At 53.9% G+C, this 13,197-nt stretch overlaps 2 protein-coding genes across 2 annotated transcripts; one reads left to right on the top strand and one right to left on the bottom strand.

Moving 5' to 3' along the window:
• Nucleotides 1-2,822: 2,822 nt before the first annotated feature.
• On the bottom strand, nt 2,823-6,971 carry LTHEOB_11276 (Pyridoxal phosphate-dependent enzyme beta subunit; the record flags this gene model as incomplete). Its single annotated transcript, XM_035508014.1, has 15 exons — nt 2,823-3,026; nt 3,089-3,574; nt 4,120-4,253; nt 4,315-4,396; nt 4,455-4,639; nt 4,692-4,889; nt 4,938-4,944; nt 4,998-5,234; nt 5,302-5,364; nt 5,635-5,827; nt 5,877-6,042; nt 6,104-6,377; nt 6,477-6,657; nt 6,707-6,729; nt 6,786-6,971. The coding sequence occupies 15 exons, from the start codon at nt 6,969-6,971 to the stop codon at nt 2,823-2,825; spliced, it is 2,619 nt and encodes an 872-aa protein (XP_035366657.1).
• A 2,192-nt stretch (nt 6,972-9,163) lies between these two features.
• LTHEOB_11275 (Cell division control protein cdc4) lies at nt 9,164-12,678 on the top strand (the record flags this gene model as incomplete). Its single annotated transcript, XM_035508013.1, has 5 exons — nt 9,164-9,607; nt 9,705-9,900; nt 9,952-10,076; nt 10,158-12,497; nt 12,547-12,678. The coding sequence occupies 5 exons, from the start codon at nt 9,164-9,166 to the stop codon at nt 12,676-12,678; spliced, it is 3,237 nt and encodes a 1,078-aa protein (XP_035366656.1).
• Nucleotides 12,679-13,197: the final 519 nt, after the last annotated feature.

The following is a 13,197-nucleotide window of genomic DNA, read 5'->3' as shown; positions in this document are numbered from 1 at the left end:
AATGTTCCACGACAGCACGCATACACGCGACTCCGCATGTGCGGCCAAGCGCTCAGCGCACCCGTGCCCGCCACCGCACCATGTGGACATGAAGGCGAGCTCACTCTGGGGCATCCACCTTGGTCGTTCCGCACCCCAACGGCCCTCTTCCCAAAAGCGTCATGATCCTTCTCATCGCCAGCTTCCACGCTTCCCGCTCACAGCTTACGGCTTACCCTCCATACGCACATCATTTCCACGTCTTCATTTTCGTATGCAATGATACCAACACCGCGGTGCTCCACTTATCTTCCCGGCGAGCTGGACTGCCCCGGTCCCCACGGTGATTGTCCTTTGTTGCCAGCGTTCCTATGCATCTACATGCCGCTATAGCGGGTTTCACCGCTACAGTGTCAGGACTCGGCGGCCCTCCACCCCCATGCAGCGCTCCATTCCGTGGAAATTGCCTCCGTCTCTCTAGCATCCGCGAGTGTTTGATATCTCACTGAAGCGAAGGATGGAGCAATGCTGGCCAATCAACCGAGTAAAGTCGACGGGGCATGCAGAACTCCGGTCATTAGCTTCGGACGTTGCTTCCGGTTCCATTGACAAACCCACATTGCACCGCCGTTCTTCGTCCCACCTTCACTCTTCTTCACAACTTGACGATACGCAAGAGCGTTTGTCACTAGCCATCTGCCGGAGTCCCGTGCAAGGAGACCGCCTGTTCATCGCATGCAGACGTGACAAGAGTGCGGTTTGACAGCTGCACTCCATATGTGGCTTGCTGTTCGGCAAGCAGAGGTCGTTTATCGAGGCGGGTACCATGCGTAAGCGTCGCAGTCATCTTCACCCATGATCCCAGATCTTGCGGCTGCAGCGCGGTCTCGGCCAAGAGGGCCGTTTTGGCGAGCTCATGTGGAGAGTGAGCCTTTATCTTTCTTGATAGCCGTGTACTACACCAACACGCCCTCCAACTGCCGCAGTACTGTACCAGCATTTCTTTTTTCTCACACCACGTTCCTCGATGCGGCAGGTCCAGAAATAGCTATAGGCGTTGTAATATCAAAAGGCAAAAAAGCACTGTTTCAGCCAACGAGATCCCAGCTCCCGCTTGCTTATCCGAATTGGGAAAAAACAGACCTACTGACCGGTCGACCGACCAACAGCCGTCCTCCGAACACACAGACCTGCACCCCCGTGCTGATCGCCAGCTTACATAGCCACCTCGCAGACCTCAACAAGCCCCCAGCGCCGCATTTTCTCAAACAACGGTTCCTTTCACGTTTTGCGCGCGCCGCACATGCAGCCAAGTGGACTCTCAACAACCCAGAAAAAGGGAGAAAAGAAAATCAAATTGACAGGACCCTGACGCATTGTTGATCGGCTCGGATTTGCACGTACCCACATTCTCGGGGTTACGTACCTCGAGCTCCTCGGAGTCCAGCTACGGGTTCCTCTATTCTAAACCGTATGCCTTGTTCACGGCGAACGAGAAGGGACTTATGCAATCTCTATCACCGCTAGCGCGCGGAAGCCAAGGGACAGAACTCAAAGTACGAAGTCTTTTGTACGCCTCTACCTTCCTCCTTGACCCGGCCAGCTGGTCCTGTTCTCCTTCGACGGGAGCCCCATTATAGTCAGAACTTTATATGACCTTAGCCGAGCTCACCGGCTATGGAGACCAACGGCAAAGATGGGCAGACACGCTCACCGACATTCCTCAGCAATGCTCACCAGTTGTGACCCTTTTTCCTTCTCCTTTTTTTTTTGTTTCTCTTTGTCATGAATCCCGGTGACTGTGCAGCGCGCAAAGCCGCGGGCCTGCATTCCGAAGGAACATAAAGTTCTCCACATCTCGGGGAAGCTCCCGCCAAAGCTTAGCAGTGCGTACAAAAAAAGATTCAGAAGATATTTTAAAAGGTAAGACCTCCGGTGCCCTGATTTTCCTTTCTCCCGAACCGGGGCGGCTAGCAAGGTGGTTACTTGCAAGTCAAACAAAAGACGATGGCGTGTTTCAGACATGCCAGCGGCTTCCGTCACTGTCCCAAGGCATACCGAGTGCCCACATGCCGAAAGTGATGCCTTATCGGCGACCTTCATAAGCATTTTGTACTCTAGAATTGATTAACCCCACGGAACGCGAGGAACAAGGTTATTAGCGGAGCCACCCATGAGCTCGGGTCATCTAGAGTTTGACCCGTCTCACGCACGGCAACCGAACACCAAAGGCAAATACGAGCGAGAGAGCTGTGTGAGAAAGACTTTCTGAAACAGCCCTTTCGGAGAAGACTTGGTTCTCATCGAGCACCGAGCAACCCGTGACTGAATCCTTACGGACCCATCCGTCCGCGTTCGTCCTTGTTGCCTCTGCCTTCCAGTGCCCGTCCCACACGTTTGAAGTTTGGCGCCCCTCGCGATGGTGAAACGCCCGCACTCTTTCCCCTTTCCTTCTTCGTACGTGGTCCTGCCATGCCGCGCAGCGAGAGACGTCATCCAAGAACCCAATTTGGTAATCGCACACGCACATGGCTACGACGTCAGGGTTAGCGCACGACGGGACGCACCGCTTTTGGGTCTACCTGAAGTACCTGGAAGAGCCTCCGCGCCGAGTCATGGCCCGTATGGAAAAATCGTCGATCATTTTATTTTCCGAGCAGCGCGAGGCACTAACGGAAAGTCCGTTCGTACCCCGTAGCGCGGCACTGGTGGGCAAGGTAGAAGGTTTATCGCATGCTGCCGCTTTCGGGTTCCCGCGACGCCCACCATGACGACCCGGTGAAGTGTATACGCATATGTGGCTTGCATATCGGCAGCATACCGACCCGTTCTCGCGGCCAATATTACTGCCATTTCGCCGCGTTGTTCGGAATGAGTCGCATCAAGGCGTGGAGCTTCTTCTCGTGCGCGCGCTTCACGAGCTCCATGACCGCCGGGCGAGTCTGCAACGAATGGTTCAGCCGGCGCTGGTTCGATCCATACACAACCATGTAGTCGGGAAGCTCGGAATGAGGTGGGAGCTCTGTGCGCGGGGCGAGTTGGCAAAACTACGCGTGGTGAGAGGCGTCAGCGTTGGGGAAGAAGGTAGGGGAATTCAGGAAAACATTACCATTCCTACGGCACTCCCCAAGCCTACTTTTGCATCCGTCCCGATGATCGTGCCCTCGCCTACTAGGGCCGCCTGAACCACCGCGCTGGCCTCGACGACCACGTTCTTGTCCAGCACCACGCCCCTGCCCTGGCCGCCTTCCAGCTCCGGGATTCCAACGGTAGCTTTCTCGTACACAATACACCCCTCGCCGATCACAACAGGGCCATGCAGTGACGTAATCTTGGCGTTTGGATGGATGACCGCGCCAGCAGCGATGGTGATAGCGTGGTGACCTGTCAACACTGCATGGCTGGCGATGATTGCCGATGGGTGGATGGTTGCGGGCGCTTTGGGCAACGACGATGATGCGCGCTTGCTGGTTGCAGATGCCGACGTTCGTGAGGCGCTGGTACGCGAGGACGACAGATGTTGCGAGGATGACATTGCGGAATACGACGGTAATTTGGAGCTCGTTGGTGGTGACGTTGTCGTGTGGGTGTTTTGCTGCGCGAGTCAGGGTGCCACGCGACGTCGCGCAAGCATGTGACATGTAATCCAAATTCGTTGCCGGTTGCTTCCAAATCATGGACGGTCTAAAGCGTGGTAATTTCACTCGAATTTAGCGTGACGCGCTTGGAAAGGACCGCTTAAAGGCTTGACTTGGGTGCCAAATTGTTTTACGAACAAGCACAATGCAGCCTTCTATGGTCCGCACCTGAAACAATCATATTATCTCTTCATGTTCACCCATCCTCTCCACAGAACTGATTGTGTACGTTGCAAATTTCCCAGCAAGATTGTCTCTCAAACGACTTCAAAGCTACGTGATCAAGTAAGAATACCAGATGCTTGATAGAAGGTAGCCACCTAAGCGAACAAGTAAATCTCGATCGTCTTTGGTCTGCAGTCCCGAACCCTTAGTGATCTGCACTCATACCACGTGTGAAGACCATGGGAGATCCATGATTGATGCGTTTAGTCGATCGTCGTGGTTTTGAGCTGTCTTTTGCATTCTCCGTACCTATTTTTCGCTTGGTTGCTTGCCTTACCAGAGTATCACTATCAAGATCCTCGTGCGGCTCTGGTCGAGATCGGTGCTGTGGACCCCTTTCGGGAAGAAGAGAATATCCGCCAGTGGAATCTTCAGGAATCGCAGCTTTGTGGAAGGTTTGCAGTTTTCCAGCTGTGGTATTGTTTAGTATCAAGTCAACAGACGAACTTATTCAATTTTCAAGGCAACTTACTGTAACCACCTCCGTCTTTTTGAGACGCGGCTCTTGTGGGATTTTCCACCTTGGGGTACTCAGGAGACTCGACAACTTCATACTGCACAACTCAGTTAGTTTCAAACCGGACGTCATATCATGTCGTCTTTCCTGCTCACGTAGTCTTCAATATTATAAAGTGGATTGAAGAATTTTTCCATCATTTCCGAATGTTCTGGCGCAATATGGTAGCGAGATCCCTTCGTCTTCTTCAGGGATTTCGTCCTGCTGCCGTCTGATGTGATCACCACCTTCTCAGAAAGAAGCCTCACGAATACATCGGAAGCGGTTTGGAGATCACAGCCTAAAAGCCACGTTAGTTGATCTAATGTAGCAGAAGATTCAACAATACTAACCTCCGAGATCCTTAGCGAACGAAGCATCGTCATGGAACCCATGAGTTTCGATGACGCGGATGGCCCTCCGAAGCAGTGTAAAGCTTTTAAGCTCCCTGAGCCTTCTTCGTTCTGGACCGCCGGCTGGACCGCCGGCTGCAACCTCTTCCAAGCAGCGATAGCACGCGTGTTGACGAGGAATTCGGGGATCTGAAGCGCCTTGAAAGCCGTAGCAAGAGCAATGTTGCCAAGTATTGCACCAGTTACAATAGACCTAGTTCATTCAGATAATTTGGTCTGGAAACGCAATGCAGAAGTCGAACTTACCATATTTTCCTCTTCTTCCTCGTTCCATCCGCATTGACACGATATCTGGTCGGTCTTGTTGCTTTGGTCTTTTCCATCTGCGTCTCTCAGGCGCTTTTTCTTATTGAGCTCTTCGACTTTCGTTTGCTTGAGTTTTGGCCTAATGGGCTCTTGAGTTTTCACATTTGCAACCTCGAATGCTGCACGGTTGTTCTCCTCAAGTTGGGTGTCATGAGCTTGGGATTCTGATTGCTGTCTCTATGAAATAAAATGTTACCACGTGGGGGAGGGAAACCAAGGTCATCTGGTGAGTTCTCAAACTTACCAGCTTCTCCAGCGTCCGCCTTTCTTGCCTGTCTTGACTATTCAGCTCGGCCCGGGCTGCATCCTGCAATACCGTTTGATCGTCTCGGGCCAGCGCAGAAACCCGAGTACTGTTTCGAGAGGATGCGTGGTTCTGTTTCCGATTTTCTGGGCTGTTGCTGATGATTTGACTGTTTCCTTCATGATCCACCCATGAAGGGCTTTGCACTGATATCGTGTCGTGGATTTCCTCCTCCTGCGGTGTTTCTCCAAAAGTACCACCTGGTAAGAATGAACGGGACCGAGGACGGCGTATCTGAGACTGTGCTGGCAAGTTTTGTTGAGCGAGTCCTACCTTGGTCGGTGTCTTCCTATGACTACCAGTGCTGAGTGCTGCTTGGTCTTGAAAAGATGATGTCGATTTCGCAGTCTCATCAGCTACATCAGATGTGGAGGAAACCGACTCAGAATATATCAAATCAGATTCAGGAGGGATGGCGCCATCGCTCTGATTCGACCACTGCATGTGGGAAATGGTCATGTTGACACTGAGAGAATCAGCAACATTGATCTTGCTCGGAGAAACTCTGGACTTACTCGTGAAACCCTCCGTTGTAGCTGTTCAGCTGGTAGGTTTTCTTCTCTAGCTCTTCGTTCCTGGGGAAATTGACGACAGTTGACTTTGGTGCGCAGAAGCCAGGGGCTTGATAGTCGTCTGGACAATCATCTGTGTAGAAGAGCTTTGGTTTGAAAAACCGTTGTTCTGTTCCAAATAAGTTCGTGACCTTAATAGTGACTGCAGTAGCAGATTGAAAAGGACTTACCCGGAAGCTCCGGTAGGTTGCTCACGTATGTGGAAAGACTGCGAACGAATTCTGCAAACCCAATCTTCAAGTTCACAAGGCTAAGGCGTCTTCCATCTGGGCCTGTCATTTCCATGCCACTTACCACACGATTAGTGGATCCGGCGGGACGGTGATAACTGAAATTCAGCGTATGCGTTTCCAAGACATTCTCTTGATGGTCAGGATCCGCGAAGATTTTCAGCTGAAACGAACGGAGGAAGCCTCGCTGGATTGCATCGAAGGCACCATTTTCCTATACCGAGATAAGCAAGGCTGTGAGCCTGAAGTCCAACTAAGTAGGAAACGCCCAAGTGAGGTGAAGCCAGCCACAGCGTATCGGAAAAGAACATACAATGTAGTCCATGAATGCTTGTGTCTTGGCACTATCTCCTCTCTGCAACAAATGTAGGGATTGAGTATGGTTGTTATGCTCTGTTGTCACGTCGCCGGTCTTCCAGTCTTCATATGACCATAGCTCGGAAGAGCTAACATCGAAGTGTGCCAGCTTGAAACATGCGGGGTTTATCAAATCTCTGGGATTAGATCAGCAGATGCGGGCATCACGAATATGGCGGTACGCACCTGAGATGGAGAATTGAAGATATCTGTACGGAAAGCATTAGCGATGCGAATGGAGCTGATGAGTGAGAAGATGGAGTACCGAGGCTAGTAGTAGTGATTGTGTCAGCTCTTGGCTCTGCTGCTGCGTGACAATAGTCGTAGCTTCAGCTGTCTTGGATTGTTGTTGAGTCTGTGTCTGTGAATGGCTCTGTGCTTGTTTCCGTGGCGGTCTTCCGCGCAGTTTCTTGAGCGCTGTGGTTGCTGTGCCCGACTTCTTCGGGGGCATTTCGAGGATTGTGTTGCGCGGTGTTCGGTAAGGCGTGTGGGATGTGAGAGAAAATAGGCACCTGTCGGATACGATCCTCCGCCTCAGCGAGCGTGGAGTTGGATGGCAAGAGGAAAGTATTGTGGGTGGCGAATTTGAACCCAGCGAGGCAAGACATGTCCGTCGCGGAAGGCACGACCAACCCATCGGTTGCGGAAGGCGCGACACCACCGCTGTCCTCGGGCAGCATCTTAATCATGACAAAGGCTGGACCAAGCGGTATAGTTACGCTAGAAACCCGGCAAGAAATCCTACTGCGAAGAAGTCGTGCATCTGCTGGACCGCGTGATATGCAAGTCAGCTTGGGGAATATCGAGATTGTGAGAAAAAAGGAAACTCATGCACCACCACAGTCGTATACCATCAGCATCAAAGCAAAACCGTGCTTTCTCCATTGCACCCCAGTATAGACGTTCCTCGAGCCATGGAAAAGCTGAGCAACCGACATGTGCATTGCAATTGACAGAGAACATGAACGTGAGAAACCTATCCTTTGGCCAGCGTATATCTTGTCTGGTTACCAACTCCTGTTTGTGTGGTTTTCTTTTCGATACTCGTACAGTGACAGGCACAGAATGAGTAGAATTGTGCATTTCCTCTGATCGTGCAGAACCACCGAATTTCACGACGATTTGAAAGGGTCAGCACGTTAACACATCAGAAACAAACAGAATGCTGCTGGCGCACGGGTCCATGACACTACGCCATGATATGTCGTCGGGAGCAGCAGCACGGGACAGAAAGCGGCTGGCCGGTACCTGGTTCCGGCTGGGGGATGAGCGGCTGTGCAGAGGGCGAGGAATGCCTGTGCTTACACACGTAGTCAGCAGCAACGCACGGTACGAAGGGCGCACGTCAAAAGCCGAGCTTTTGTTTTGGCCATCCGATCGCTTCGATTCCCGATCCTTAAGCCATTGGGTCGTCATGCTGATGGCGACGCCTCATCATGCTGCACAACTCCTCTTCACGTCTGCTTTATTCGACGCACGGCATGGATACCAAGACCAGGGCCCACGCTTCCATGGCCAAGTTATTTGCAAATAAAACATCCGCTTTGGCGGACGGGCGGACACGAGTCGTGTTTTCCGAGGTTGTGACGACATCGGCAGGCTGAAGCAGCAGCCATCAAGGCGGCAGATGGATGGCCCTGCTGAAAATTACGTTACCTTCTGCGTGGGCATCCGGATCGCGTCGGCTTCTGCAAGCTCTGCGCCGCGAGTTCGTCGGAGCCGGAGCCTGAGGCTCTACAATAGGGGCCCTCCGATCATGCGAGTGTCGCTAGATGAGGTTCAGTGTGGGGTATGTTGTGATACTCGCGTCGGACAAACTTGCGACCATCTGGGGAAATATTTCCATCTTCGTGCCGTTGTCGAAGCCGGAACGCTGTTGGCTCGGACCCTGAAGCCGCCAACAGTGGCGATCGGGCATTCCGATGGCGACGCGTCGGACGCGTGCAGGAAGAGCTATTGTACACGCAGAAAGGAGATTGGAAACGGGTAATTAGGCATGTGACAAATCGAGCATTCCGCCGAGGTGATACTCTTCATGCTGTGCTACGGGCGAGGACTCCCGCTCGAGGGCGCGGGCGAGAGTCCACCAGTCGCTTCCTCAGCTGGAGGGCGGGGCGGGCAGAGATGCGGAACAATATATGCGTGACGCTCAAAAGCATCGCAGGCGCAAGCGAGCTGGCGGGCGGCGGCCAACACCACTGTTGGCTGGGGAAGCTCGGAGCAGCGGTCTTGCCTGTGTGCCTGCCTGCCTCGCCTGTGCTGTCGCCTCAGCCGGCCCGGCGTCAGATCGCCTTCGCCCTTCCAGCCGCCAACCCCTCTCCGGCCACACTGTGCCGCACACAACATCCGCTCTTCCCCCAAGCGTGCTGGCCTGCTCGACTCTGCATCCTCCCGGACCGCTTGTTTTGGCCGCCATGACCGACTAGACTGACGACACCACCCCAACTTCGCCCCTGCAGACACCAGCCTCACCACGGCCCACTCCCGCACCCACTTGCACGCACTGCGCGCCTGCAAGCCTCGGGGCTGATGATCAGTGCGGCCCTGTCTCACCGCGTCGCCGGCCCCAAGTTTGCTCGCTCTCCTCGCCGTCCGTAGTCCGTGTCACCCTCGCGTTCCGCCTCCCACTCTCCTCCCGCCGTCATGGATGCTGCCTCCACGCTGAGCGGGACGGCCACATCCCAAGACACGTCGGCCTTTTCTTCGTTTGCCTCGACGGCTGCTGTACCGCCGTCCGCCTCGCCATCCGCCAAGCCCTCGAATACCTCGACTGCGCCCACCATGCCTGCCCACCACGAAGTCTCGAAAACCGTGCAGACCCAACTGCTGGATCCCTTCGCCGCCCTTGGCCAGCTCTCGTACGCTCCGACGACCCAGACAACCGTTGTCACAACCACCACCACAACAACGACGTCTTTCCCCCCTTTGATTCTCAACGCCCCTCGCCACCTCCGCGAGCGCGACCCCAAACAATACCCCCTGGCCGCCTCTCCCACGCCGCAGGCAATCAGGGATTTTAGCTTCAGCATCGGAGGGAGGGAGGCTCGCTTCCGTGAGGCAGACGACGCCCAGAGTACTCTTGACGAGGTATGCCCTCAGCTGCTGGCAGAATCACGTTGGCCGTGTCGCACACGGAGCGTGTTGCCTGATCTGACCGTATATGGCTAATTCGGGGTCTCATCAGTATACCCATTACTATGCAGCTTTGCAATCCGCCAACGGCACGCTGTCCGGGGCAGAAGCTTCGGAATCGAAGCTTGACACTCCGAGCCGAGCAACGAAGCGGAAGGCCATCACCGAAGCGCCGGAACCCCCTGCTCGCAACCCCAAGAAACGATCCGCATCGCCCGTGTCCATCGCCGAAGCAGCCGAGCTAGCCAGTTTGTCCCGCCGAAAGAGACCACGTCAGAGTATGCCTCGGTCCGCTGCAGGCTCGGCGGATCTTCCTCCTCTCACCCGCAATAATTCTTCCCAGACAGCAAGGTGCCTCGATACAACCGCACCTGCCACGCCGGACACTGATGCTGGTAGCTCGGGACAGTTGAAGATACCTAAGGTACGGGCAGGGTTAAGGAGACCTGGCTCAAGGGCAGGAACGATTCGGGACCATGCTGCTCAGCGGCTATCGAGCTTGCAGAGCATGTCAGAGGAGTGGCGATCGCAGGCCAGAGATTCAGGATCCCGCTCATCGAACGATGCTTCGGTAGGCGCAAAGGAGTCGTCCGATGCGCGAGACACCCAATCTGCTGGCCTGGGAATCGAGGAAGCGATTACAGGGGTCTCGGCTACACCACCTATTGCCGAAACGGACCTGGAGCCGATTGTGCCTGTCGAGGAGGAAGCGGAAAGACGTCCCAGGACCGCACGTCCTAATTCGCTTCAGAATCTGGCTGCGCAAGACGCTAGCCTTCCCAGCCCCTCTCTTTCTCCGATCACTGCAGCCGCTAATCTAGCTCATCATGCGAACTTCCCAGGCCTACACGGGGTTGAGGACGATGATGACGAGAATGATGTCTCGAGCTTGGACATCGAGCGTGAGAAAGGGGAGGAGAAAGTGGATCCGAAGAGCCTCGAACTGGACCTGAAGCGCCAGAACTCGGCGGAGTCGACATATGCTCTCAAACGCGAGGACAGCGACCAGGAGCTTGTGGGACCGACGATTATGGACATTCCAACCATGGTTGATGCCTTTGATGCCATGCCCGACGACTTAAAGACATACGTTATGTACCAATTTCTTCGACGATGCGCCAAGCCGACTCTACATTTCGTTGCCAACACGGTCAACCCGGCGCTGAAGATTGATTTCCTTGGCCTTCTTCCGTTGGAGCTGAGTTTGAACATTATTTTGCATCTTGATGCGCAAAGCCTGTGCAGAGCAGCACAGGTGTCGAAGAAGTGGCGGCAGGTGATCAACTCGGACGAGAAAGCATGGAAAAACTTGCTGGACAAGGATGGATACGTGCTTCCGGAAGGCGAATTGGAGCGTGCTATAAGAGAAGGCTGGGGTTGGCAGTTCGGGCAGGACAGCTGGGAGCGGGATCTCAGTGGCTCGTCGATGCTGGGGGCTGTATCGGACAGCGAGACCTCTGCCCTGTCATCACCTCAGAATGCGCTGACCATTGCCGGCTCTACACGTCCAAAGCGCAAGGCGTCGAGCAAATACGCAACCAGCAGCAAGAGGCGCCGCGTGAAGGGCCCGAGTGCGTCGCCCCCCAAGTCTCAGCCTCAGACCTCGGGTGTTCTGTCGTCATTCGCCAGCGCACACGGGCCGATTGCTTACGCCAACGCTGCTGCCTTAGCTGTCCCGAACCCCAACATTGGTCTCCCCACCTTGAGAAATCTTCACTTGTTCAAGTCGCTTTACCAACGACACCATCTTATTCGGAAAAGCTGGATGGACGTCGACACGAAGCCGAAGCATATCGCGTTCCGCGCTCATCAGCGGCATGTAGTAACATGTCTGCAGTTCGACACGGACAAGATTCTTACCGGCAGTGACGACACGAACATTAACGTTTATGACACGAAGACTGGTGCGCTCCGCAACCGGCTCAGCGGACATGAAGGAGGTGTCTGGGCTCTGCAATACTGGGGAAATATCCTGGTCTCAGGTTCTACGGACCGATCGGTGCGAGTGTGGGACATCGAGAAAGGCAAGTGCTTGCAAGTATTCCAAGGCCACACCTCGACCGTTCGTTGTCTTGTGATCCTCCAGCCGACCGAGATCGGCAAAGATGCGGAAGGCAAGCCTATCATGATGCCCGAACGCCCGCTCATCATCACCGGCTCCCGTGATTCTAGCCTGCGCGTCTGGAAATTGCCAAATATCGAGGATCCTTCCGTTTTCCAGACCGGTGCGCCGACCAATGATCGTGAAAACCCATACTTCATCCGCGCTCTTACCGGACACCACCACTCAGTCCGCGCCATTGCTGCCCATGGCGATACTTTGGTCAGCGGTTCGTATGACACGAGTGTGCGTGTCTGGAAGATATCTACAGGCGAAGTACTCCACCGTTTGAACGGCCACACGCAAAAGGTTTACAGCGTTGTTTTGGATCATGCTCGTAACCGATGCATTTCTGGTTCCATGGACAACCTTGTGAAGGTGTGGTCGCTCGAAACGGGCGCATGCCTTTTCAACCTCGAAGGCCACACCTCACTCGTTGGATTGCTTGACCTCTCACATGAGCGGTTGGTTTCCGCCGCCGCCGACTCGACGCTTCGCATCTGGGATCCTGAAAATGGCCAGTGCAAGGCGACTCTCACGGCACACACGGGCGCAATTACTTGCTTCCAACACGACGGCCAGAAGGTCATCAGCGGCAGCGACCGGACTTTGAAGATGTGGAACGTAAAGACGGGAGAGTGTGTGAAAGACCTTTTGACAGACTTGAGCGGCGTCTGGCAAGTTAAATTTAACGAGAGGAGATGTGTCGCAGCTGTTCAGAGAAACAGCCTGACATACATTGAGGTAGGTTTTTCTCTACTAACTACTGCGAACTCTAGCTAACTTATGTCAGGTATTGGACTTTGGCGCCTCTCGTGACGGTGCGCCTGAAGATCAGCGCGGTCGCCGCATCGTCGTTGACAGTCGAGGTCGCGAGATCGAGGACGTCGATGAATCAGCTGAGCTTGTTGAGCCTCAAGCATGACGCGCTGCATCAACACTTGGCCTCTTTTTTTCTACTCGCCTACAAGCGCCCTTCCATTCACCAGCATAAATTACTGTGTCGTGTTTTCTTTTACTTCAACTTTATACCCAATACATGGCTATGACTTTTTTCGCACGACTCACGGGAGATCGTGACACCGGCACCTATTTTGTGGAATCAAGAAGACCTTTACTTCAGGTTTTGAACGGCCAACAGTTGGTCCTTGGCGTCGGCAAAGCGCGAGATCCTTTCTTTTTTCTTATTTCCTATTACGAATACACTGAGATGCATGTTTTGTTGCGCGGAGCCTTTGTCTTAGTTTTATTATTTTATTTGTCGGCATTCGGAGTAGATAGGAGGACGGGCTTTTCTCTTACCATCTTCGTTCCGTTCGCTACGGAATGTAGCCAGGAAGATGGTCCATACATACCCACGTTTGAAATCATTAAAAGTTTCTGGGGGTCTCCAAACAGTATCATGCTCTTGAGCTCAACGCTTGTCCCAAAATGAAAATGACGA

Source organism: Lasiodiplodia theobromae (genome assembly GCF_012971845.1).
Source record: "Lasiodiplodia theobromae strain AM2As chromosome Unknown scaffold_46, whole genome shotgun sequence".
NCBI lineage: Eukaryota > Fungi > Ascomycota > Dothideomycetes > Botryosphaeriales > Botryosphaeriaceae > Lasiodiplodia > Lasiodiplodia theobromae.
Note: the sequence above shows the minus strand (reverse complement) of the source record. Positions and strands in the feature narration are given on the sequence as shown.